Source organism: Manis javanica, chromosome 3, assembly GCF_040802235.1.
Source record: "Manis javanica isolate MJ-LG chromosome 3, MJ_LKY, whole genome shotgun sequence".
Classification (NCBI taxonomy): Eukaryota; Metazoa; Chordata; class Mammalia; order Pholidota; family Manidae; genus Manis; species Manis javanica.
The window spans coordinates 212,781,091-212,809,040 of NC_133158.1; the positions used below are offsets into that span (position 1 = coordinate 212,781,091).

Genomic DNA, 27,950 nt, shown 5'->3' on the forward strand with positions numbered 1-27,950 from the left:
CATATTTTTTCTGCTGCTTTCAGAAGTCTCCCTCGTAAGTACATACTACATTTTATTTTGCACTTAAAAATTTGTTAAGAAAGTAGGTCTCACATTGTGTTCTTAGCACAACTTTTTTAAGAAAGGACTACCTCTTTTTTCTCTTGCCAGTTGTTAGGGGCCACCTTAGTCAACAGGCTCAGAACTGTATATGGAGTCACAAGCTAGATGGATGCACTGAAAAGGTTTCATCTATTTCAAATACTTGCAAATTCTGTTTGAGTATAAGGTTTCCATGTTCTGCTTAACAAGAAGCACTGGTAGTGAAGCAGGATGGGAGCTGGCGTTGGCTGGTCGGGGCACCTGCGGGTAGGGCCCAGCAGACATCTGATGGGAGAGAAGGAAAGGTGTCTCCTCTAAAGGAGCGCAGGCAACGGACAGTGCTGCAGAAAGACCGTCACTGGGGGAGACAGAAGAGGCCAGGCCTGGGGGCGGCTGGGGAAGGCAGTCGTGGCTTTGCGTGTCACCCTTCATTTCAGTTATGGATGAAGTTGTATGACAGCCAGGAGAAGGGGTGGGTGGCACCTCGCACATCCTTTCCCTTACCTGCACCTGCCTAAGACATACACATGCCGAGAGGCAGCCTGGAAGCTGACACCAAAAGCTGGGAGACCTCTGCATCAGCATGGTCTGGAACCCCAGAGAATCTCCCAGCGCCGGGCGACGGCAGCTCAGCCAGGTGCGGGGGAGGAGGGCTCTACTCCCCTGGGGTTAGACGCTGGGCAGGGCTGGGGCGCGGAAACTCCCTGACTCTAGCCAGGCGGACTCATTATCTGATGTCAGATGCAGTGGACTGGTTGTTTTAATAACAAATTTTACTTTTTGATAATGAGAACACTGAGTGGGAAATTTGTAGCTTTGGTGCAGAGCACAGGCGCATCACTTCCAGCCACATGACCAGCCACCCCTTTGTGGTGGGCAGCTTCACCTAATTTTAACCCAAATTTGAAATGATCAGGTAATCAACTTGCGTGTCCCAGATTTACAGGGTAACAGCTAATGCCCATACGAACAAGGCAGGAAAGAGACCAGAAAGCATTTTTCACAAAAGAAAAAAAGAGATCTCCCAAGAGGAGAGAGATGGAAGTCTTTCGTGTGGAGACAGTAAGGACGGGAGGCTGTTTAGCCAACCCAGCAGCTGAGAAGCAGCCCCTGGCCTTCCCTTCACCAGAGAATGGCAACCAGGAAGCTTTGCCCTTCACCAAGAAGGGACACGTGATCGGGGAGACTGAGGCTGGAGGCAGCACCCCTACAGGGCAGGCATCATCCCCTGAAAGGAAGGGAAGAAGTGTTTTTGGGGCTGGTGGCTGGAGAGAAAGGGGCAGAGAGACAGGAATGAGCACCTGCCTTTGTGAACTGCTCGGATGCTGTCGGGGCTCTTGCTGGTAAAAGAAGGAAAGGGGGAGCTGAAGTACAAGTCACTGGGGGGCTCTGATGTGAAAGGAGCCAGCAAGGGAAGCCAAGGAGGAAGACAAGCGTCAGGAAGCCTTATCCAAAGACGACAGAATGGAAGAGCCCTGATCGGAACTTAAACTCAGCATCTGTTCCAAAGGAAAGCAGTATTTAAAGGCGGCGTTCATATTTCCTTGCACTTCCTTGTCTGAGTAAAGATGCTTGGTTTTTACATGAATTTGGTAGTAGAAATCTGTGGTTATTGATGGTTAGGTGGGGGCGGAAGAGGGACAGAGCAGGGTAATGGGACAAGGGTCAGGCCCTTGTAAAATCTACTTAGCCTGCATAAAAGGCCCAATTTATTCTTTAACTTAATCTATGTGCTGTTTCCTTTTCTTCAAGCTCCTTAATCAATTAAGTAACTTTATAACCAGGACAAGAGACGGACCTCCTGAGTGTAAACAAACTTACGTGATAAAGAATGCTGAGATCTGGATCAACACAGTCACCTAAATAACCTTATTCTAAAGACAAAACTTCAAAGGAATTATGAATCACCTGTAGACATCACACCCTTTGCAGACACCTACCCAAGAGCCCTACAGAATCCCAAGCCCTAAACCCCTAAGCACGCCTCCTCTCTGAGGTTGCCTGCATTCCCATCCGAGTGTGTACTGTCTTATCAAGTAAACTTTCTTGCTGCATAAACCTATTGCACTTCATTCCTGAACTCTTTTTCGTGACAAAGACAAGAACTGGCGAACCTCCACCTCTGGTGGTAAATGTCTCTGTCACTTTGCTATTTCATACAGCTTTCTAGTCTTAAATGTAATCATTTTTCTCTCTCCCTGTTTTATTTCAGACCAGTAGGGAAGTAGAAGTTCTCAGAACATACTCTCATTCCATCCAGTGCTCTGCAGCTCCCCCAAAATTCTGGGGTGATAGGGATATTAATTCTCATGCCATGCAGATCAAGCAGACATTGGACACCAGGTGATCCTGGCTTTAGGAGTTGGCAAGGGATCTGCCCTACACCGAGCAGGGATTCAATGAACTTCCCTTTTCTCCCCATTCTTCCTTGCTTTCCACTGCCTGCATGGGTGCTGACATTCTCCACCACTGCTGCTTTAATGAATTCCTTTCTTATGGCACTTGTTCGACCTGACCACAAATTCTTCCCCAGAGTCGAGAGCCCTCCCCTGTCCAGGTTGAGGTTTTGCCTAGTGAGATACCTCCCCAGATGCAGTTGCCCAGCAACAGGAGGACCTACCTGGGCAATGCTTGGGATTTGAACCACACCCTGTAGATGCCATGCCACCATTTCAACTGTGCAGGAGGAGCCTTTTCTGAGCACCTTCCTTGCTGTGTGACCTTGGGCAACTCAGTTACGTCTCTGAGTTTCAGCTTCCTAATGTTAAGTAAGAAGGGCAGGTTAGATGGCCTCAACTGACCTCTGCAGTTCTAAAGATTCTGTCACTCTAAATCCCTTTGGGAACTGAAGTAGTGAGGTTCAAGTTTCTGGATACCAACCAAAGGTGCCTGTCCGGGCATCATGGTCCAGCGTCTGCCCACTCCCCACTCACGGGGGTTCTGGAGCACCTGTGATGTACATGGTGGAGTGCCATTATGAGAACGACTCATACCTGCTTTGGTCCTTCCTGGGAACCCTTTACCCTAGGGAGAAGCATGTCTCTGGTGTGCATTCGCTGAGCGGGGTGGGTCTGGGCAGTACCCACTGGACCTGTTCTGTGGTCAGAGGTGGCTCTACCTTCAAGTTCTAGTCCCAGCCCACACCCTTGTGGTGGTCTTGAGCTGCTAATGTCATCCAAGGACTTCTAGTCTCACCCCCTGAGTAAGAGGGGTTAAGGGGTGCACAATGGCTCTGGGAGTATCTGGGGATGCCCAGGGTTTTCCGAGGGTTCCCAAAGGAAGGTATGCTGTACTGGAAATGGGGGCACCAGCTTTCAACACCAGATCTCCTCTCACTAACTGGGTAGGCCACCCACTGTGTCTAGCCAAGCTCTCTTAGTCTCTGGGGTGGGACAGAAACTACCCCCAAGGAAAGGCCAGAAGGTCTGTGAGCGCATGTGTGTCTTTCCCACTAACAGGCATCCTGGGCGCTGGGAGGGCCCTGAGTGTCAGGCCCACTCCCTCACCTCCTGGTCAGGCCGTGCTCAGCTCCACAGTAAGACGACAAGGCTTCTCCTGAAGTGGCTCACATAAGATGCTATCAAAGACTGGGGAAGTTTTTTAAAAGCCAGGCAGCGATTGCAGAGGTAAGAAGCATAAGCATCATCTTCCTAGTCAGTGTAATTGCATCTAGGTAATTAACACACACACACATGCACGCACACACACGCACGCACACGCTGCAGCTGACAGGTCCACGGTGCATGTCAGCCTCTGCTCCCTTCCATGCAGTGACCTCTTCCTACAGAATCTATACAAGTTTGTCTCTTTGAGGTTCAGCCACAGTCATTCTTGGTGAGGGCACAGGCACTGGCACCGGACTGCCTAGGCAAAGAGCCACTGCTACCACTTACAAGCCTGCGGCTGCCTCGTGCATGTCACTTCACCCTTCTGGGCCTCAGTCTTATCATCTCTAAAATGAGAATAATAAAAAGTACTCACAGGGCTGCTATGGGACTTTAGTGGGTTAATCCATGTACACTTCCTAAACTAGTCCCTGGCACACAGTTGACTCCCCCAGAAGTCTTACTGGCAGAATCATCCTCACCACCCCCACTGTCCCCCACACTCGCTACAATACACCCTACATGCTAGGCACCCAGAACCACTTCCTACCTGCCCAATCCATGCTTTCTCTGGCCTCCATCCCTTGGCATTATAGTTCCGCTGCCCAAAAGAGCCTCCCAAGCTTCTCTTTCAGGTGAGCTCCTATTCATCCATCAAGACCCAGATCAAATATTACCTCCTTCATCATGCCCCAGAAACAGTTGCGCTCTCATTTGTGCATACCGCCAGCACTAAATTTAAAATGTGCTACACCAAATTATAAATTCCTGAAGGGTAGGCATCTGGCCCATGGTGTGTGCCTGACAGACAGTGGCAGAGTGGTGCCAGGGGAAGTGGTCATCAGAGCCCTATAAATAGGATGACTCCTCGGTGTGGGCTTCACCAAAAAAGGCAGGCAGCACACTCCACACTGTGTGGCCCGATGTTCATGCGGAAGCATCAGAAAACTCCACAAGTAAGGAAAAGTGATAGAGCTACTAATGCTTGATCCATCCTCCGAAACCCATTCCCCCATAGATTCTCTCCCATCTCAACATACTCTGCTAGAAACCGCCTCGCCCTCCTATTACTACCTACCCAGGCCTACTAAGTCTTACTGATTCACTCCTCAGGACAGACTCCTCAAATCTGTGCCCTCCGCATCATTTCCCAAACGCTCCAACCCCATAATTTTATCCGTGGGCCTCTAACCTGGTATTCCTAGCTGGGCTCTTGCCCTCCTACCTGCACAGCAGGACAGAGAATCTCTGAAAGCAGATCTGACTGTAGAGCTTTCCGACGTAACCTTCCCACTGCACTTGGCATGAACCCAAACCCCATGCAGGGCCCAGCTGACCAGGCCCCTGCCTTCCTCTCCTCTTCCTCCGTATCACTCTGCTCCCTGGCTGCCAGCCTCCAGCCATGCTGGGTCCCCTCACTTTATGGAACAAGCCAGGCTTTTCCTACCTCAGGGATTTTGTATATGCTGTTCCCTCTGCCTGCAAGACTGTCTTGCTCTTCCCATAGCTGGCTCCTTCTGTTTATCATCACCCTAAATGTCAGCTCACTGGAGAAGCTTTCTCTGATGCTCCTGCCCAAAGTAGGCTCTCTCCACCCTTAACCATGCATCTGTGGTCTCAGCACCATGTTTGTATGCTAATGGTTCCTGTTGCATCTCCCCAGAGAGATGGGAGATTCGTTAGGACATGGACCATGTCTGTTATAGCCCCTGCTGCCCCTCAGCACATTTAACGCATCTTTGCTGACTGGAATACCAGACCACGTCAAGGCCCCTCAGATGCCACGCAGGTGCTGTATGGTGACGTGCAGCTCATCAGAGCCCCACAACCACCCCCAAAGTAGCTGTTATTCCCACCTGCCTGATGAGAAGCCCAGTCAGGAAACCGATGTGCCCCATGTCAGGAAATGGAAGAGGCGGAATTCACACACTGCTTGGCCAGACTGTTCCCGCTACACCAGACTCACTTTCCAAACCCTGCCACAACCCAGAATCCTGGCAAAGCTTTCAGCAGACACAAGGCTCACTCCCAGTGTGGATGACATGTCAGAATGATATGCTCCCTTTCTATTTTTCTGTTAATCGTCATTTGATATTTGCAAGAACTCAGATTTAAGGGAGAACCTGCCGAGTTGTCCAAATGACTCAAACGTAGTATTTATGTGGTTTTATCATTATCACATTTTTCACTTGAGTCTGATTTTATGGGGAAATTGGATACAGGAATACTGACTGAATCAACCCAGTGATGAGTGAAGCTGAAAGTTCGGCACGGGGCAAGATCAACGGTAAACTTGCTTACTAGGGCGACGGTGACCTTTCTAAACATCTACTAGTATTACTGGCATAAAGCGGACAGATGTAAGAGAAGGTCCACTGAAGCACACACATGCACGCACACGCTGAAGCTCACTTGTAAAGCTTGCTGTCCAGTTCAATGTATCTACAGTAACAACTCGGCCAGGAACAACACGGCCAGATGCTGTACTAGGCACTCGTGATCTGTCATGTCATCAAACGCTTGTCACAACCTTCAGTGGTAGGTGCTAAAGTTATCCCCGCTGCAGGTAAGAGAGGACTGAGGAGCCCAAAGGCTCAGTAAGTCCCCAGAGGTCGAATGGCTGCCAGGTAGCAGCGTGGGGGCCCCCCAGTAGTCCATGCTGACCCACTCCAAGTTCTCACAGCAAGATTCCATGTCACCAACAGGTCCCTTCCAAGTTCATAGGTTTTCCTTCCCTTTCTCCAATTTCTAATACTTAAACTGACTTTCCTTAAATGTATACACATCATGCAGCTTTTTATGGGAAAAGAGAAGGAAGCATCGCCTATCATATAAGAAAACAGTCTGGGGATGAGCAGACCTTCTAGAAGTTCATCGGGAGGAGAATGCCAAGCCCCGGCAGTCTGGCTCCACGGCAGCAGGTTTCCTTCCCTCCCGTCTCCGACTAACGCTGCAGACCCCATCCCTGCCTTGGGGATTCACAACCCAGTGGGGCTAAGACCACCACTGACCTTTGTTTAGCACAGCAGTTCCACATGTATTTTGAGAAACACCTGTTCCACACTCCAAACAAACGTGGGGAAATGCTCACGGCCTCTCAGCTGCTGGCGCTAGAAGAGGGGCACACGGAAGGACAGCCGGGGGAGCTCACCTGGGGGCGGAGGCAGCACAGCACCAGGGACCTGCCACCCTCTCCAAGGTCCCTACTCATGGAAGCAGCCCACAGCCCAGGGGGTTCCCAAGCCATCAGGACTTGTGGCAGCAACATCTGCTGCCCCTTGGGTTTCCTCCCCAGGGAATCCTATCCAGCCTCTCTCTTTATAATCTGAGAAACTGGTAGAAAGGACAAGCCCAGGAAAGAGGCCGGGACTGGGGTAACCACAGGGCCGAAGGCAGGAACAGGATCTCCCTAGGACACGACCCACACCTCTCACCCCTGAGCCCCAGAAATGACAGACACACCCCCTTAGGTGCCTGAGGAGCTCAACAGTTTACAAAGCGATCTCTGTGCATTACATCTCATTGCATCTCCCTAAAAATCAGCTATCGTCTCCTGCTCTGAGGGTAGACTCGGCGTGAACACTCCAAGGGCAGGAAGGGGGCCTGGCACTCTCAGGGCTTGTAGGGAAAGCTGCACATTTCAGACACAGTGCTGTGATGCCGGTTTCCCCAGATCAATCACCAGTGATTCTCTTGGTGCTGATGACAAAGGACACACACTGTCATCTGGGGCCTGGAGAAGCAGGGACTCCCGTGGGCAGCCATCCCACCAGCTTGTGGCCCAGGCAGATGCCCTGAAGACCAGGCACTCATGAGGGTGCCCATGCTCCCTAATTCTTCCTGATGCCAGTGGAGATGGGTGTGTGAACGGTGTGTGTGCCCAAAGGCCAAGGGGAGACCAGAGCACACTGTCTGCCCTGCTTCCTCGGTGGGGCTTCCTGCTCGGCACGTCCGGCTGGAGCGAGACATCTATTCAGCTCCTCCTAGCTCCCTTCCAGGCCCAGAGGCTGGCGCTGCAGGCCCACCAGCCTCTGGCTCCCAGCAGCTGGACGCCCTGGGGCCATGGGGTCTGTCCCTGACAGTGGGGCTGTGCAGGCTGAAAGCTGTCCCACCCGCTTCCTGGGTTCCGGAGGGCAGAGGCTCGGCCTGTCTGCTGCCGGCAGCTGGGCTCCCACAGGCTGGTCCTGTGGGGGGACAGGAGGGACAGGGGCCCAGGGCAGGCTCCCCACATGTCTCCTTGCTTCCGTGGGGTGTCAGCAGGGACTCAGCCCCTGCTGTCTGGGGGGAGGGAGCTGCTCTGAGGCCCGTTGCCCTTGGGGGCACTTTGAGCTGGGCTGTCCTGGCTGAGGGTGGGCAGGCGGCTTCACCTGGGAGCACAGTCCCCATGGGGCCGGGAGCATACCCGCAGCACAGCTGGGTTCAGAACTAGGTCTCCAGGCTCTACATGCCGGGATGGAGCTCACCAGCTTGAACTCAGTCTTCCCCCACTGGCCTTTAAAGATTAAATTCCCTTTCCGCCCAAGCAAGGGGGATGGTTTGCAAAGGGCCTGGCCGTGTGGAAAAGCAGGAAGGCAAAGCTGTTTGGCGAAAGGCCGCTTGTCTGCTTGGGAAGTGGGGGGGGGGGTCACAGTGGAGAGCCCCCTGGCAGGTGTCCCAGCACACGTGGCACTGAGGGCCCTCTGGGGCACCCGGGCTGCCGCAGGACCACAGTGAGGACCCAGGAGGCCAGAAGACCCACTGGCCAAGGAGCCACAGGGCACAGAGCGCAGCCCCCCGTGCCCCAGCTCGTACACACTCCTGCTGGATCAGGGACCTCTATGCTGAGTCTCTTCAGAAATACCTTGGCTTGGATATTCCCACTAACAGGAAGCTCACTACCTCATGGGAGCCTTTCCGTCACTGGAAGGTTCCAGCTGCTTGAAATGTCTCCGGGTTAAATCACTGTCAGTCTCCCTGTAGCTCCTTCACCCTCGGAGATGATGGCTCTCCCCACCCCCACCCTCCACCCCCAGCAGCCCTTCCAATACTAGGATTCATGTGTCCCAAGCCCTCCCCAGACTAAACATCACAGTGTCCCCAAGTGTTACGATTTCCAGCCTCTCCCGGTCCCAGCCCTCCTCCCGCGCTGAGCTCCAGGCCCCTGATACCTGCGCTGGGCCGCGGCCCTGGCACTGGCAGGCTGCTCTGCCCTCCCGTGCCCAGGGTGAGGCTCCGCTGAAGCCAGAGACTTCAAGCCCTGGAAGGCTTCTCGGCAACCGGCGGTGCCTGGAGACTTCTGCTGCCAGACAGGCCAGAGCTGTTGGGAGGGGCCTCTGGGGCCCCCAGGGTTCCCTGGAGACCAGCTGGGGCTACAGGATCCAGGAGGGGAGGGGGACCTTGGGCAGGGGTGTGCCCGGCCTGGACCCCCACACCCATCTCACTGGAATGGGGCTCACTGAGCCTGTTTGGAGCAACAGCTCTAAAATGCCCACACCTGCTGGCGCTGCCCCGAATCACGTCCTCTTTTGGTCATGTGCTATGCGGGCTGCCTCCCCCATCCGGTACATGAGCAGACACCTCAGCTCAGAGCAGCGCCTAAGAAAAGAAGCTGCTCCCCTGGATCGGGAGACCCGGGGCCCTCTGCTCTGCGGCTCCCAGGGCCATCTGAGCCCCTGGCTCTGCAGTTTATATGAGCACAGTGGTCAGCAGCAGGCAGAGCTCGCTTGCACCTGGAAATGCCCGCGTCTCTCGTGCAATCCTGCTGTGGGCTGGGTCACCATCGCACACAGGCCTGGGCATCGGGAGGCCTCAGGAACCAGGGTGGGCGATGCCCACGGCGTGTGCCAGGCCCTGAGTGTGCACGGGGCGGCCACTGGCAGTCCCCAGATGGAGGGCTTCCCAGGCCAGCAGGGCGGGGGCACTCACAGGGCAGCGTCTCGGCGCTGTTCTTCTGGATCATTATGCAGAGCTGTAGCACCAGTTGGGGGGCGCTCTCCAGAAACGTCTCCAGGAGGCGCAACATGTTGACGTCTGCATATTCGTACATCATAGCCCAGTAGAAGCGTCGCTGGTGTTCCTTCCGCCGCTGGCTCTGAATCCCCAAGTACATGGTGCGGATGTACCTGCCGGGGAGACGGGACAGAACAGAGAGGGTGGGCGGGGGCGGGGGCTAGGGAGGGCCGTGCCGTCCGCCAAAGCCCAGAGCCACCTGTGCCCGCGTCCCCTCCTTCACTCTGAGGTTTTTCAGAGGCTCACACCGGCTCGCAGGGTTCTCCCAGCCCCAGGACAGGGTGCTAAGTCTTCAGGGTGGGGGGTGGCAGTGAGGAGAGACAGGCCGGGGAAGGGGTCCCAGGCAAATCCCTAAGCAAGCCGTCCCCTTTCGGGTATGTAAACTGTGAAATGAAAGAGTTGGATCACATGATCTCTCAAAGCCGCTGAAGCATTACAGGTGAGCCCGGAGCCCAGGCGGGCTTGCTCAGGCTCGGGGGCCCAGGGGGAACATTCCAGCGGGGTTTTCTCCGCCAGTGCACAGCCCTGCCCCCTCTCTGGAGGAGGAAGGGAAGGGAAATTAGCACTTGAGAAGCTCCTCCTACGCAACACTGGCTGACTGGCCTTATGCCGCCTGCGTCTCCGGAAACAGGTAGGTGTGATTCCCGCGTGGGACAGACAGGCTCACTTGCATGGTTCCATAGCTGGAGGGTGGCGCGACTAGGAGCTGCCCCAGGCGGTGGGAAGCGCAGCTTGTGCACGCCCACCCCTACCCGAGGGAGACACACGGCCTGCGATGAGGCCTCTGTCCGGGTGTGGCCCAGGACACACACACAGATGCACTGACCCCGCCCCATCGGGAGGGAAAATGGGCAAAGGAAGTAGGTACAGGTGGAGGGCATGGGCTCTGGGCTCAAATCCCAGCTCTGCCACTTGTAATTGTGGGGCCTTGGGCTAGTCACTCCTGCTGTGCCTTCTCGTCATCCTTTAACATGGGGAAGAACCGTAGCCTCGCGGGGTCGCTGGGGAGGTTAGGGAGCCTGCGTGGTGGGGGCACAGCCTGGGTCTGTGACGGGAAACCTCCGCACCTTGCTTTTAAGTGAACTTTGGAAGCAGCAGTCAGAGGGAAGATTAAGGAGCCCACCTAAGTCAGACAGCAGCCCTTCAGGCTGGGCCGGGGCCAGAGGAACGGGCGGTGCCGGGCCCAAGGCAGGCTCAGAAAGCACGCTTTTGGGGCCACTGAGGACCAAGAACGTGAACCGTAAACAGGGGCCGGGACAGCACCACATGGGCGTCCCTGCCCAGCCCCTGGGAATGTGCCCCACTGTGCCTCCTAAAGGCTGAGCCTGGATCACAGAGGCTCTGATCTGAGAACATGCCCTTCTTCACACAGCAGCTGAGCCCTCGGAAACAATCGGCGCAGTCACACCAGCCCCCGTCTTCCAGCACCCCCAGGGTTTCCTGTAACAGGATGAAATCCAAACTCCCTCCCTTGGTTCCTGGGACCCTGCCTGCCCCTCCAGGCCCACCTCCTTTCTCCTGTCTTTCTGTCTCTCTTGCAGCCAGTGAGCCTGTCTACTGTTCACACCATCTCCCCATGCGCCTGTGGATACAGAAGGGAGACTTCTGTCATCCGGGGCTGAGGAGTCCTGGCGGGACAACACTGTCCCAGCACTGCCAAGGTGACTCATGCCCACGTTTGCTGCAAAGTTATGCGAGGCCTCATAAGGCAGGTCACGGAGAGGGCATGTGGTCTCCCTGGAAGGAACAGGAGAAGGAAGGCACTGCCTGAGACCTGCTACAGAAGCAAAGACACAGAAGCAAACACTTGTAAAACAATGTGAAGCTGTAGGGTGGTGTCCCCCCCATGCCAAAATGCGGCCCTCCCTCCAGAGGGCTGATCAAGCAGGGAACCCCGGGATGAGGACCACTCCAGGGTCCCCCCCAGTGTGCTCTGCAGAACCGCCAGTGTGACCTAGAACACGCCGGCAACAGCGGACACCGTCTGGCACCTTACGGACAGCACGGTCACTGTCCCCCTAGATTCCTAAGAACCTTCGGTGACCAGCCCTGATGCCCTGATAAGACCCACCCAGGGGAGCAGGCTGACACCTCAGTTCCCTCCAGACACACTCCGCGGAGCAGAGACACAATCCTGCTGAAAACTCAAGGCAGGAGGCACTGCAGTGGAACCCTGCGGGTGGTGGGGGGCATGAGTGAGGGAAGGGGGAAGGGATGGGGAGGGGTGTGGGGCACGGGGAGGGGAATGGGGAGGGGAAAGGGGAGGTAAAGGGGGATGGAGAGGGGTGTGGGGCATGGGGGAGGGGAAAGGGGAGGGAAAGGGGGATGGAGAGGGGTGTGGGGCATGGGGGAGGGGACGGGTGAGGGAGGCACGCGGGGAGGGGTGCAGTGAGATACGTGCAGCGCCGTGGGGACTGCCAGGCCAGTCCTCTCCCGGGTCCCCGTCACACCTGTGGGGCAGGTCTGGGTATCGCCATTTAACACGTGGGAAAACTGAGGCTCTGAAGGGAAACCAAACACCCAGTTCTGGTTCTGTCCCAGGTTCCGTCACTTACTGGCTGTGGTACTTCCCGTGAGTCACCTTTAAACATCAGAGGCCCCGGGAGCGGATCAGGAAAGGGCAGGGAGGGGGTCACCCTGACGATGGGGGCCACTGAGAGGGGGACAGGGGCGGGGATGGAGGGAGGGTCACACTGAGAGGAGACAGAACGGGAGGGGGACGTGGGGGGCGTGGAAGGAGGGAGGAGGGGAGCGAGGGGGGCCAGGATCCGGGGCCTGGGGCAGGGGCGCATCGAGAGGAGGGGGCGGCAAAGCGGGCGTGGGCGGGGAAGGGCCACGTGCCCACAGGCGGTTTGGGAGGGACGGGGTCAGACTGTCCAGGAAGGAGGGAGGGAAGCGTCGGGCTGGACCGGGCAGATCTGACGCGGCCCCGAAGGCAGAGCTGGGGACGGGGGCGCCCTCCAAGGCGCCGAGGCCCCAGCACCCAGCCCTCCGTGGGCCCCGCGCAGGCTTCGGGCCGTGGGTCCCACAGCTGAGCTCCACCCTCATGGCATCCCCAGCACACAGCGCGGGGGTCCACGGCCTCCCACGCGGTCAGCCCACTGGCCTGGACTTCCCAAGGCTGCACGCAGACCACAGACGCTGCTTCTAGCCTCACGGGGCGCCCGGGGCGGGGGGATGACTATGCGGCGGAGCCGAGCCTGGGCAGGTGGGTCGCAGACACTGACATGCAGATTCACCCAAGCCTGCCCTGTGGGGGCAAATGGGCACTCCATCTGCCCCTCGACCCCATTTTCCCCAAGCCACAAGCCCCTCTGCGCACTCGGGCTGTGGAAATGGCAGGCAATGAGCCCGGAGCAGGCTGATTCCCGCACAAGGTCTGCCAGAGAAACCAACCTTGCATTTCCTGTAGGAGAGCACCCCAGGGTATGGGGAGAAACGGGGGTGGGAGTGGGCAAAGCCAGAGCCTCCTCCCCGGGGCTGACAAGCAGATGGCAGAAGCCCAGGGTGCTCCAGGATCAAGTCCGAAACCAAATTTGGAAATCATGCCCCCTGGGCCACCAGCCTGCCACCCTGGAGAAGAAGCTAAGTCGTGGAGTCCGGCTCAGGATTTCCTCGACCCACGGCTTCCCTCCTATTCCACCCCCTCTGGCTCCCGCCCGCTCCTCTTCCATCCTTAAGTCCTTGGGTTCCGCGTAGAAAACGGAGGGGTACGCGTGAAACCCCAGAACGGGTCTCTCGGAGACCACAAGGGCCGCCTGTGCAGACAGCCTTGGCTCGCGGCCACAAGGTGGCGCCAGACCCCGAGCCAAGCAGGAAGGCTGCTCCTGGCGGTGATCTCATCCCCAGCCCGCAGCCCCCTAAGGCCTGCGTCCTCAGCCGACGCAGCGCAGGCCTGGGGGGGTGCAGCAGAGGTGGCGGGCGAGGCCAGGGGCAGAGCGAGAGGCGCTGAGTCCCCAGGAGAAGTCCCCCAGGCCCTCACCTTCTCCCTGTCCCTGGTACTTTCCAGAAAGCTCACCTCCCCCAGGAAGGCAGCTCAGAAGAGGCGCCACCACACTCTCCCTGGATTTGATTCCACAGCTCACAGCACCTCTCTCCAAGGAATAATGGACCATGAAATGCATGGATCCAACGCAGGGTGCCCGCGAGGACTGGAGAAGGCCAGGCCCTGTCTACGCGCTGCCTGCAGGACCGTGCAACCTTGGGCACGCTGCTCCCAGGGCTGGGCCTAGCTGTTCAGTGCACAGAGACCAGACCAGAGGATCTCCAAGTTTCTGCCCATGTTCTACAGCTTCATCCTTCCTTAAGTGAGTAACTTCACAGAGCCTAAAGTATGGCCTTGCATCACTGACACACACAATGACATCTGGTGTTTGCATGGAATTCCTATGTGCCAGGCACAGTTCTGAGCATCCCGTCCTTATTTTCTTATTTACTCCTTGCAACAGCCCCACAGGGTCAATGTAATATTACCCCCATTTTACAGACGGCAAGCTGGAGTACTGAGGCTCAGCAACGTGCATCAACTTCCCCAGCCATGTCTGGCTGAGCAGGGCTTCAAGCATCACTCTGGGGCCAGAGCTCCTACCTCCTCCCAGAGCCTTCAGGGACCACTTACCTCTTCTGAACTTGGTCCACCTTACTCCCCTCACTCCAATGGAAGAGCAGTTTGCCATAAACACCTGTGCCTCCTAAAGGCTGAGCCTGGATCACAGAGGCTCTGATCTGAGAACATGCCCTTCTTCACACAGCAGCTGAGCCCTCGGAAACAATCGGCGCAGTCACACCAGCCCCCGTCTTCCAGCACCCCCAGGGTTTCCTGTAACAGGATGAAATCCAAACTCCCTCCCTCGGTTCCTGGAACTCTGCCTGCCCCTCCAGGCCCACCTCCTTTCTCCTGTCTTTCTGTCTCTCTTGCAGCCAGTGCCAGTCTGGCTGTGTCACCCTGGGGAACATCTCCTGACCTCTTTGAGCCTCAGTTTCCTCATCTATAAGATGGCTGGCCCAGAGTAGGCCCCCAGGGCCTGCTGAACACACGCCGTCATGCACCCTCAGAGGGTCGCAGGGAGCTCAAATGAGATAATGCCTCTGAGAACATCTGGGAGACCGAGCTTCACAAATGGACGCTATCCCTGCACCCAGAGGCACGTCTCTCCTTTCTCACCTCTGCTCTTCTCCTTACGGTTGTTTCCTCCCCTTACTGTGCAAGCCATGGAATTGTTTCAAGCTCCTTTCACCCGCCCCCAGGAGAACTCTGCAGTCCTCTGAGTGTGTTCTCACTTATACCAGCACTTTGAGGGAGACTCATTTGCCATCTTCTTTTCCCAATGGCTCATCTGAGTCTCAGAGACACTGAGTGATATCCCCAAAATCACACAGCCTGTCATGGTTCAGTCAAATCCAACAAGCTCTTGCCCAAATTATGCTGCCCTTTGGGTTAGCTATAGCTCTACCTGAAACCTGCTAAAATGGAAAATAAATTGTTTCTGCAGGGGACAGGACGCTGAACAGGTTCTCCTGTCTGGACCGACAGTCCCTGCTGCTTTTTACGGCATTCTCAGGAAGGGCATTTTGAAACCTCTGATTGTAGAAAACAACCCACCCTCAAAGCCCCAAACATGGCTGAGTCCATATTTTGTGGGGCCCAAAGCTTAGAGAATCCTTTTTTAGAAAAGAATAAAACCTGCCAAACATTTCATGTAAAAATAACACCAATTATACTTCCTTTTTCTCCAGAAAATAAAAAAGGAAAGAACACTTTCCCATTAATTTTATGAGGTCAGCATTACTCTAATATCAATGCCAGACAAATACTGCACGAGAAAATACAGCTATTAGACAACATCCTTTATAAGATGGAAAATCTTTAACAGAATATTAACAAATAAAATCCAGGACATATAGAAAGAATTATACACCATAGCCAACTGGGGTTTTTTGGGGGAGTGTAAACCTGCCTCTACACTAAAAAATCAACTAGTATAATCAATGATATTAATAAGAAAAACTACACATCACATTAATTGATGTAGAAAGAAAGCATTTGACAGAATTCAACATCTATCCATGATTTCTAAGGAAAAAAGAAACCTTTTAACAAACTATGTATAGAAGAGAATGTCTGGCATAAATGAAGGACATATATAAGAAAAGTCAATATTATGATGAAAGACTGAATTCTTTCTTCTTAAGATCAGGAATAAGGCCATGCTATCTCCTCTCAGCACTTTTATTCAATATCATACCAGAAGTCCAAGTCAGTGCAATAAGTCAAGAAAAATAAATAAAGTATATAGAAGTAAAACTGTTACTATTTGTAAATAACATGATTGTTTAAATAGAAAATCCCAAGGAATATTCAAAAAGGCTCACGGACCTACATAGTAACTTTAGCAGTATCATGATACAAGGTCAGTATATAAAAATTAAATGTATTTCTATAGACTATTAATGAGCAATTGGAAATTGAAATTTTAAAAACATATACCATTCAAATTAGCTCCAAAAAATGAAATGCTTAGAAATACACCTAATAAAATGTGCAGGATTTGTATGCTGAAGCTACAAAATGCTAATACAAGAAATCAAGGGAAACCTAAAAGATAGAGAGACATACCACATTCATGGATTGAAAGATGCAATATAGTGACAATATAATGACAAATCTCCCAAAGTTGACCTATAGATTTGCCACAGTTTCAATATAGATCCCAACAGGATTTCTTGCAGATACAGACCACCAGATTCTAAAATTTACATGGGTGGGCAAAGGAACTAGGGGAACCACGTAATTTTTAAAAAGAATAAACTCATATTACTCACTACGACTGATTTTAGAACTTACTATAATGCTACAGGAATTAAAACAGTGTTGGCAAAGAGAGGAACACAGATCAATGCAACAAAACAGTGAGTCCAGAAACAGACCCACATATACACGATTTTTGACAAAGGTACATAGATAATTTAGTGGAAAAAAAGATAGTCCTTTTAGCGAATGATATGGGAATCATTATTCATATGTGACAACTAAAACTGTATCATAGATTAAGTTGTAAAGCTACAAAACTTTCATGTGAAAATATAAGGGAAAATTCTTTGTGACCTTGCATCAGGCAAGGAGTTCTTAGATAGGCAGCAAAAACATGATCCATAAAAGAAAAACTTGATGAACTGAATTTCATCAAAATTAACAAGTTTTGCTCTGTGAAGGATATTGTTAAAAGAATGAAAAAACAAGCTGTAGGCTGAGAATATTTGAAATCACATATCTGACAAGGAACTTATACCCAGAATATGTACAGAACCCTCACATTACCAGCTCAGCAAGAAGGAAGACAGGAAGAACTGGAGCAAAGGAGAAGCGACACTTCCTGCCTGACCGCTCCCCCCTGTTCCCTGGCCAAAGTCCCCTTGGGCCTGGCCCCAAGGACTTGGCCACTGAGAAGGCTCTGAGAAGGGAAGGCTCTGCTGATGACCCAGAAAGGGAGGTGAGGAATGGCCATGGGGTGCAGATTCATCCCTGGGGCTGGATAGGGAATAAATGGGAAGAGGCCGCAAGGATTTAAAGCCAACCTGGCCCCACAGCCCTATCCCAGAGGGCCCCTTGGTCCACACCAGCTACTGAGGGGGCCACTGGGATGAGGGCTAGTGGTCCCATCCTACTTAGACAGTTGACATGAGTAGGGTGGTCTTAGCAACCGCCAGCTCTCACCACCCACCTAATAAGTGTTTCCTTCAGGAACCCAACGCCATGAGCTCTTACATTCCCACCAGGGGAGTGGTGGGTGCCTCAGAGAGCACCTAAGACCCCTGTCTGGCCTTGCTCCTTAAAGCTTTTCCTAGGAAGGGAAGGAGGAAGCTGAGAAGAGAGGTGGCAGCATGAGGCAGAAAGTACACGGACGCCTTCCCGCACGCAGACTGGACTCCAACTGCGAGTCCCGTCACCTCCCCAGGCCTGCCTTCTCCCTCTGCTTGTGAGTCCCCTGGCTCAGGCCTGAGGGTGCCACTGAAAAGGCTGACCCTCCAGAGCCCACGTGCCAGTCAGGGAGGGGATGTGGCCCCAGGAAGCCACCAGAGATCAGCGGGGCATCTGCTGGGGGGAGGCCAAGGTAGACCCTGTGTTTCACCTGCAACCCCCAAGTGCTAAGGGAGCCCCGTGGGGAGGGCGAGCCCGTTCTGCAGAGGGGCCACCCACTTCCCCTCCTGGGGGCATCTGCAGGCATTGTCCTGGTGGCAGAGCTGGAGCAAAACCACACAGCACAGCTCCTGCCCTCCCCGTGGGGCTCCCAGGGTCTTGCCAGCCCTGGCACCCCACCCCAAGGAGCTGGAGCTTCATCAGGACATGGGACCGTACACAGCAATAACCCAAGGTGTCACACACTTGTCCCTCTGTCATAGGCTAGGGACCCCATTGCCAGCCAGAAAATCGCTTTGTTGTCTACCTGGCCAGGGCCCCCACCCCAGGCCCTGTCCCGCGCCTCCTCCCGCTGCCCTCCCTGCCTAGGGCCTCCCCACCGCAAGCCGGGCAGCGTCCTGCCTTTCCAACCTTCTCCCCTCACTCTTCCCCCCAACACCCTAACCCCACCCTGCCTCCCCAAACAGCCTCAGTGCTTTATTCTAAATGCAGTCAAATGCTCCAGGAGCCCCGAACTGCAGAGCACCCATAGGGTGGGCGCGCGGAGGCAGGAACAGAAGAGGCAGTGTAAGGACACCGCACCTCAGAGTCGTGACCTTACCAGCCACACACACTGTCAGGCCCCATCACTGCCCCCAGCTGCAGGAGGCAGGCATCACCGTCCCCCTGCACAGGCAGGGCATCCGAGTGGGGAACTTGGTGGTGTCACCCAGCTGGCATTTGCTGAGCCCGGCCCTCCCCAGAGCCCGGGCACCTTCCTTCACTGCAGTGACCCCAGGCACTGTGTGGGAGTGCTGCCATCACGGCCATCCCGGGGAGGGCGGGCAGACATGGGGGAATAGAGGAGAAGCCAGACCTCCATCCCCCCACTGGCTCCCTGCCATGGCTGCAAAATGCCTCGGACAGGCGGGGCCCTGGACTTTCTAGAAGGGTGAGAAGAGAGGATGCAGGGCTTTCTGATCCCCAGTGTGAAGGACGCACAGGCCAGTACCCCGGCCCCCGAGGGCTCACTGCCACCTGACCTTGTGCAGCCCCCTCCAGCGATGTTCATGTGCCCCCTTTCCTACCCCCGGAGCCCGGTTGTTGGGAATCCTGACTCCTTACAGGAGCAGTAAAGGCATTGAGAGCTGCTGTGATTCTGTATGACCTGCATCCCTGTCTGGTCCCTCCATCTAGGGTGGAGGGGCTGCCTCCTGGGTGTCCTTTCCACTTCTGACCACATCCTGGGGCTGGAAGGTCTACAGCCCGGAGACCAGGCAGCAGCTATAGGGGAAAGGGGCCCAGAGGAGGGCTGGCAGAGGTTCCAGGGCCCCAGGATGCATGGGGCTTGCGCAGGAGCCCTGCCAGACTGGAGCTTGTCACCTGCCAGGAATTGCTGGGCTGGGTCACCAGGGCAGTGCCAGGCTGCTGGGCCCAACAGGCTGCGCTCTCGCCCACATGCTGTTGAATCTGTGCCCAAGTAGGAACCCTTGTGGCTACTCCCTGGGCCCCAGAGCGCAGGGCAGAGCAGAAGTCCTTCGAGTTCACACAGACCATCCACAGACCTTAGGGGCGTCAGCACCTGAGTTGTCTCAGACAGGGTCAGGGAACAGGAGGCCAGGTCACTGTCATCACTGTCCCCATTTTACAGATGAGAAAGTTGAGGCTAACCTAGATTTCATAACTTGGGTGGCTATTAGTTCTGCATGCAAACATTCAGCCCCTTGCCTCCCCCACCTCCCTCTGTCACACCTGCTCCTGGCTCTGCCACACCTGGTGGCTCTCCGTTCCAGACCTTCCTGGCGCGGGGCCATCTCTGCGCTTTGCTTATGTTGCCCTCACTGCCTGGGGAGCTGACGAGGTGTGCCCCTCAGCTCCTTTGCCCAGAGTCAGTAGCAGGCAGCAGCGGGCTCAGCTCTGATCCACGTGTCTTAGTCCGAGCCCAGGTGAAATTACCCCATCCACCCTTCATCCTGGGTCAACTCAGTAATAGCTCCCATTTACTGGGTTCTCCCTGCATGCTGGCGCAATGGAAGTACTCAACGTATATTACGTCATTTAACACAAAAACCTGCTGTTGTCTACAGGTGAAGAAACTGAAGAGAAGGCCCGAAGCTGTAGCTACCGAGACTCACACGGGGCAGCTGGACTCCAGCGAGGCCGCCCTAACCCGGGGCGATGTATCTCCTGCTCATTATCCTTCTCTCGTTCCCTGTCTCTCCCAGCCTCATTTAGTCCTTGCAACAACCCTGTGAATTAGGTAATTTTACAGATCAGGAAACTGAGGCTTAGAGGGCTATACAGCATGCCCAAACCAGAAAGCCAAATTTAAGCCTCTGTTGGGCTGTGGTACGTGCCTGTTTTCAACCACTGGGGGCCTTTCTCCTCCACGACCATAGCTCTGCTTAGAGCCCACATCACTTATGAAGAGAAATGCCTCTCCCACTAGATTTTAACCCTGAGGAGGGGGATCCTGACGCTGTGGTCACGGTATAAAACAGTGGACATATAACGTGAACACAGCCCCTGCTCTGATGCCAAGCTAGTCTCGTTTGACCAAGGGATACTGCAGCTTCACAGACGCGGAATACATGCTCCTCAAAGTAGACGGCCAGGGCAAGGACAGGAGCTCAGTTAAAGCAGGAAAGATTTGGTTTGGACACAAGAGAGAACTTACCAACCAGCATGGCAGGATTCCACCACAAGCAGACGGGTTTCTGCTCCTCTTCTTAAGAGAGAGGCAAATCTATGAGCGCTAACAGCAGTTGGGTGCTTGTAGCTCACGGAAAACAGAGGCTGGACCTGCCAGGGGTCCTCTCGGTCCCAGCAATTTATCACGGGCAGTGGGCGGGGCACCAATACCCACTCACGCATGTTCACAAGCCCCACCTGTGGGCTCCTTCAAACTGCCCAAGTGCAAGGTCTGAGGGCCTCTGCAGGCCCTGCCACGGGGAAAACAGTGTGACAGCACAGCCTTGGTTGTAGGCCTCTGGCTCACTGAGTATGAGCACGGACTCTAGAACCTTCCACTGTCTGCCCAGGAGGCCCCTCTGCTGCCGCCACCCACTCCAGCTGAGGTGCCTTCAGCGTGGAGAAAAGGCAGAGGGGCAGCTGCCAGCTCAGCCCCTGAGCGTGGCGCATCAAATCAGAGCTATTTTTAGCCCTTCTCGCCAGTGCCCCTGACATCAGCTGAGCAATGGTGAATCTGTGAGCCTGGGGCACACGTCTCAGAGAGCAGGCATGACATGGTCTTTCTTTGCAGGGTCTTGGGGGAGTAGCAAGGGAAAGCACCACAGAGCTTCAGGGAAGGGGGGTGACTGCAGTGTCACCCTGGATGTGGGGTCTTGGTCATGCAGTGGCCTAGGCATCCTTTAGCACCCCGGGGCTCAGGGGTGCACAACGTGGGCTGAAGCTGCTCTACCCCACTGCTGCCTCATTTCCCCACCAGGACGCTGGGGCCCAGGCTAGGCTCCTTCTCTGAGATTTTGCAAGAAACTTGAATAAAAAGATCAAGATACCTTGGCAAACCTACATATTGGAGAAGTGCTTTTTATTCCCCATTATAAGCTCCCAGAAGGACAGAGACCAAGTTTGGAGTTTTGTTTATCTTTGCATATCGGATACATGGTCCTGAATGCTTGCTAGGCATTCAGAGTTTATCCTGTGAATGAGTGAACCGATCAGGCAGCCTGCTGATAAAATCCTTGAGCTGTAGAAAGTTCCTGCTTTTATATTCCAAGCTCCCAGGGCGGATGTAAGGAAGCTCCCTCTTCTCCAGGCTTGCAGTTGGCCAGGAGTCTCCACTGGGGGCATCTGAGAGCTGGAGCCCAGAGCAGCCCAGGGAGCCCCCCTCCCTCTCTCTCTTGGGCCCAAGCCTCCCTCTCTGGCTCAGCCAGTCCCCAGTCCCAACTGACATGCGGAGAGTCAGTTCCTCTCTCTAGCCAGCACACGCCTTTTCCAACCAGGCGAGCAAGCCCATCGCTGGTTCTGCCCCGTGCTTTTCTGCTTGGAGTAGGACCATGCACGCCTACAGAGGGAAAGGCCATTTCACTGTCCTCCTGCTTAGAACTGCAGGCTCCTGACAACAGGTCCCTACTGGTGTTGCTTTGCCTGCATCCCAGGAAAATGGATTTGCTGGGATGCAAGGCATTTCATCTGCACACAGGTGCCCGAGTGGAACGCGGGAGGTGAGTGCATCTAAATGAGGGACAACACTTGTGACTGTTCAAATACCTCATGACATTAAAGGGGACCCACTGATCATAAGCAAAGTCACCTGCACTTGGCCAGGGGCTTTGAATCACGTGATGAACATGAACCCCTCGGGTGCAGTGGCCCTAACAGGTGCCTGGAGACGTGGCAGGATGTGCTGTACCTTTATTGTAAACCTCAGTCAGGGGGCTGACACCTCTCAGTGTTCCCCTTCTAGCCCGTGATGGACGTGCGGTGAATGAACTAATCTGAAACGTTCAAGGACGCGTTTGGCTTTCCCTACTACCTCATGGGGGTAAGGCACCCAGTGGGTTCTTCCCCAGCACGAATGTGTCCTTTCCAGACCCTTGGGCGCTCCACACAGCAATCCAGCCCCTCCCAACTGTACGCAGCACTTGACAGACTAGGCTGGGCTCCTGCCGTGTGCCAGCATTGCACCAGCTACGGGGCACCAGTGCTAATGCCCGTGGCACCCTGCCTCCTGTCCCAGGGCCCCGTTGGTCTGGGTGGAAGATGTGGTCACTGCACCGAGTCTGTGAGTGCTCAGTGTTCAGGCTCTGGAAACCGCTTCCCAGCTGTGAGCTCTCCAGGTGGCGAGCGAGGAATGCCTGGGGGACCCCTGTGACAATTCACTGATGACCCTGCCTCAAGGCCTCCCTGCCCTGTCCTGCTGCCCCTGCTTCTGGCTGTGCAGCCTTGGGGGTGGTCTTGCCCCCTGTACTTCCTTGGTGGTGAAGTGAGGGGCTAAGACCAGATGGACTCCTGGGCACCGGCACTACGCTGACCGAGGTCTCACACGGTTTGCTCTGCTCCCCAGAGACCTTCCCTGGCCAGTGGTCATCCTGCTGGACTTGAGCCATCCCCTCCCAGAGCATCTCCACCCTTCCAGCCCACAGGCTGCTCTCCAGCGTGGGAGAGGCTCATGCCTCCCAGGGGTGCTGCTCCTGGGCCGACAAGCCCTCTTCTAAGTGCAGGTCCCCGTCCCCAGCTAGGAAGCCGGGCAATGTCATGTGTGTTGTTTCCTGGGGCCTCCCAGGGTAATGGGCTACAGATAGAAACAGAAGGTGGCAGTTAATTTAGTTTGCACTGTGCCAGCCCGGGAGGGCAGTGACCTTCCCCCCTCCTGGAGTGCACTGCCGGGTGATTTCAACCAAGGGCTGCCCACCAGCTTCCTGGGAAGTCTAGTCCCCCCAGGAGGCCCCCACAGTCAGACACAAAGGGAGGCAAAAGCCAGGCCTGGGGCTGTACCCTGCATCCCAGCCTGAGTTCTGCTGTGAGAGCTTCAGCCCCGTGCCGCTCCCCTCCTGGCAGGGCCCCACTCGCTGCTGGGGACACCAGGGAAGGCGGGAAGAGCACCGGGCTGAGACAGGAGGCCCAGGCTGCAGGGCTGCCTCTGCAGCTGACCGGCTCTTGGGCTTGTGACCCCAGTCCGGCCTCTGTAAAGAGAGGAGTGAACAATCCGTGCTAAGTCCCTCCCACGCCTCCAGTTCTCAGGGCAGCCACACAGACTCTGTAACTGTCCCATGCCCTGCAGGGAGAAGGGCCTACCTTGGTGACCCAGCTCTGGCCCATCTTCCCTTTTAGTGGCAGCTGTGCTGCGGACAATGACACAAGAGCTGGGGCAACACCTCAGATACATGAGCGGGGGCAACAGCTGGTTCTGACCGTGGCAGTACCTGCCCCGTGCCGGGGTGGCACAGGACGCAGCACCAGTCTCAGGCCACCAGACCGGGCGTCAAGAACAATGACAGACTACCTGGCAGTTCCCTTTCTCTCTCTGATTCCATATGCTCCTCTGACCCCCTGACCTTCCCCAGATCACCTGCAGCCACGTTTCCTTGTCACCTTATGGTTCTGACGAGGTGGTCTTGATTCTCCTCTGCAGTCAGGGTGGAAATCAGGAGCCGCATAGCAGCCTGCAGCCGGGGACTGGAGGCGCCAGAGCCCGCCCTTGGCCCCGGCCCCTCCTGCGGGCCCTGACTGGGAGGCACATCTGCCCCTGGGACGGTCACCTGGCGTGAGTGCTCCAGGCCAGGCACGGCGCCGGCTGCTGGTCCTAGCCTGGAGGGGCTCACCTCTTTTGACTGTCACACACCCTCGGAGCTCTCATCCAAGGATCAGAGCCTGCAGTGTACGTGGTCCCTGAAAGTGTGAGGAGCTCTCAGAGCACAGAGGAGGGCCCCTAACCCAGTGGGGGAGTGGGCCAAGGAAGGTGAAGTCTGAGCAGCATTTCAGACACCAAGAGACAGTTCTACAGACCAGAAGCCCCTCTGCCAACCCAGCCAGCCCTGGCTCAGGATGAACCAGGCTGAGCTCAGGGCTCCTCCAACACGGTCCTCTGCCGCTCCGCCGGGCTGCCTCGTGGAAACCAACCCATGAGGCTGAATGAAGCTGGGAGCTCTCTGATGTCAGGCGCTGGGTCGTCCTCATCTCTTCATCCTTTCTAGCCCAGGAATGAATGGCTGGCTGGCTGGCTGGATGAATGGATGCTTGATGGGTGGAAGGGGCTGGTTGGGGCCAGAGTTGGTCAAATTTGTGATGGAGGAGCAGTTTCCAAGCAGGCGTGGAGATTCTCCTTTGTTCTGCAGGTGGTCATGGCCTGGCCAGCAGGCAGCTCTTGGTCCCCAGCTGTCAGCCGCTCCTAGGACCTGCTATCTGAGCCCGTGTAGGACAGGCGCCCTCCCAGTGCAGGCCCAGCTTCAGAGTGGCCTGGCCACCCAGCAGCTCCCGAGGCCAGGAGGCAGTGAGGGCTCCTTCTCGGAGCTGTCAGAGTGACTGCCCTGAGCCAGCAGCCCCGGTCAGAGTGGCAGAAGGTGGCCTCCCCAGGGCCCAGGGGCCCCAGGCTCTTCTGCCATCCCCGCTGACCTGCCCTGAATCCCATCAACCTCTGGAGCCTTGATTGTTTCACCGATAAAGTGGGGCTAGGGGCCCCCTGTGGATTCTCCTTGGACTTCTTGCAGGTGCAGATGAAGAAAGTGATGTGCCCATCTTTGTCCCAGAAGATATCATGGGAACAGAAAGCCTAGTCTCCTCCCTCAGACAGGAAATGCTTAATAATTCAGCAATTCATACCTCAGCACATTCTGAACAGACTACCCGGCAGTTCCCTTTCTCTCTCTGATTCCATATGCTCCTCTGACCCCCTGACCTTCCCCAGATCACCTGCAGCCACGTTTCCTTGAGACGGCAACAGCCTGTGACACAGTGGGCCAGCACCGCACACTCCACTGCACTTGCCAAACCATCCCCCTTCCCAGGCTGCCAGGAGAAGTTGCTGGAATTTTCTGAGAAGCAGGTAGTTAGTCTGCTGTGAGTTTCTCGTGTGCCATCATATTTAACCCTCACGGCTGGGCCACCAGGCAGGTAGCAGTATTGTGCCGAGCTGAACACATCCCCTGAGGTAGGCCTGGTGGGTGCCTTCAAAACCACTGAATACTACTCCCGTCCAGCAAAGGGGAGACGGGGAGTGTGCGTGTGGGCATGTGGGGGCCTCTGTGACATGCAGGCTTGAGGGGAAGCAGCAGAAAGACACACCTTTCTCCCAGCCAGCCAGAGCGGCCAGTGCACGTGACGCCTTGTGCCTCCCGGTGAGCGGTTTTCTTTGAGCCCGGATGCATGTGAGGGAGGGATTATTGCTCCCATTTCACAGATGAGGACACTGAGGGCTGTGGGAGTTTGACTCGTTGCAATTTCACCCACCAGGACACACAAGGCTGGTCTTCCTGGGGTCTCCAAAGCCACCCTCCACAGCCATAGCCACACAAGTCCCGTTAGCTCTCCCAGGATTCAGCCACCGTAATCACCCTGGAAAAGTAAGTCATCCTGTTTACAGACAAGTTGCTCCTTGAAATGTCTGCCCTAGGAGTCTGTATGGGCTGAATTGTGTTCCCCCAAATCCCTGTGTTGAGGTCCTAACCCCTCAGACTGTGACTGCATTTGGAGACAGGATCTTTAAAGCGGAAACTGAGGTGAAATGAGGTCAGGTGGTGGCCTTCATCCGATATGACTGCTGTCCTTATAAGAAGAGGAGACAAGGACACAGACACACATACACTGAGGGGCAGCCACGAGAGGTCAAAGCGAGAGGGCAGTTAGGGGCCGAGTTGTGTCTCCCAAATTCATATGTTGAAGCACTAAGCCCCACTGTGATGGTGTCTGAAGACAGGGCCTCTGAGCGGTTACTAAGGTTAAAGGAAGTCCTAAGGGTTGCGCCCTAGTCTGATAGGACTGGTGCCTTATAAGAGAGACGCACCGGAGGTCTGCCTTCCTCCGTGACCCACAGAGGGAGGAGCACATGAGGACACGGCCCACAGGCGGCCCTCAGCAAGCCAGCAGCAGAAGCCTCACTGGGAGCTGGCCCTGCCCACACCCTGACCTTGGACTTCCAGGCTAGCGAGCTGCGAGAAGGAAAGTTTCTATTGTTTAAGCCCCAGTCCGTAGTAGTTTGTTGTGGAAGTTGGCACCACTAGCAGAGTCCCAGGGCCTTCCATGCAAAAAGGGAGCCTCCATTTATTCATTCGGCAAATGGCTGTGGCACGAGTGTGGCCATCTAGGGGTGGGGGTGAAGAGTGTGGGCAAGGGGCTCAAGTTGCAGTCCTCTTTCTGCTGTTAGACAGTCATTCCTTTGACTTAAGCCAAATGAAGAAACATCGTGTCTCACTTTGCAAGAATAACAGAAAGTCAGAGGTGGAATGGGCAGGAATCCAGCCCCGTACTTCACAGACAAAGAAAACTGAGATACAAGAATGTGCCTGCCTGAGATGCAGCCCCAGGCTCCCCGGCTCCTGGTCCGCGTTCTTCCTGCCGACAGCTGCCTTCGCTCCCAGGCCCTCCTCTGGAGCAGGGATTGCCGGTGGGAAGGGTAAACATGTGCATCTGCTGACCCTGTCTGCAGCCCAAGCCCTCGACCCCCTTCCTCATCCCAGGGGTCGCTTCCTCAGCTTTGTTCCCTGCTACTCCCGCCCTGCCTGAGACGCACGGCCAGGTGGACGTCAGGCGGATGCTAGTGGCCTGCGTGCCTCTAGGCCTGCCTCAGGGCCCATTCTCTTGGCCCTGCAGTGCCAGCTCCACCCTTCCCACGAGGCAGAGGCCTCTGAGAGGCTCCCTCAGTGGGCAAGCACCCCCTAGGCAGGAGGGGCGGGAGGGGCCAGGGTGAGCGCCCCGCTGACTGGAGGGAGAGAGGGACAGACACGCACGCACAGCTCTCCCCCCATGGCCACGAGGGGCCCCACGATGCCCGCCCTGGGAATCCGGGGTTCATAGCCACGTGCTGGGGCTCTCCAGGAGAAACCCAGTGGGTGCCAAAGGAAGGGGAGGGGAGGGCCAATGACTTGGGAGGGACCACAGCCAATGGTCACAGCCAATGGCTGGCTGCCCCCCAGCTGCACCTCCCACCTAACCGTCCACCCCAGTGACTAGTGGGGAGAAAGGCTGGACTAGAATTGTAATTAAACTGCCTTCAGCTTCTCAGATACAGGCGAGCCCCTCTCACGCATGCATTGCAGAGGAAGCACCTCCTTACCGGCCCTGGGGTGCAGCTGGACATCTCATGCCTGGAGAGAGCTTCAAGGAGCAGACCCGAGGTCCACCCTTGCCCCCCACCCCACTCACTCCCCTGGGCAGTGACAGGCTCCCGGTGACTGGGGGATTAAGTGTAAATGTCTAGCAGCATCCCAGGAGACAGGCAGGCCAACCCTGGGATACGGAAGCCACCGTTACTGACAGGAAGGAAACGCAAGAGGGACTGGGACAGATGGAGACTCCACCTGCCGGGAGTCACGCGCCCTGTTCTGACGCCCGGCCTCACGGGTGCAGCGTGTTCCCTTCCCTCCCCGGCCGTCCAGTCCCCACGCAGCAGGGAGAATGGGGCTCGCCCGCTGTAATCTTCACCCCATCCCAGGTGGGCCTCTCCTTCCATCCTCAGAACCAGCCACACCGGGGGAACCCCT

General features: G+C 55.6%; 1 protein-coding gene across 1 annotated transcript in view; it reads right to left on the reverse strand.

Annotated features, from left to right (window-relative positions):
• XKR6 (XK related 6) overlaps nt 1–27,950 on the reverse strand; it is a 233,898-nt gene that overhangs the window by 18,148 nt on the left and 187,800 nt on the right. Inside the window, exon 2 of the mRNA XM_036998969.2 lies at nt 9,591–9,787. Within this exon, the coding sequence (XP_036854864.1) occupies nt 9,591–9,787 (197 nt within the window). The remainder of the gene's footprint in view (nt 1–9,590; nt 9,788–27,950) is intronic.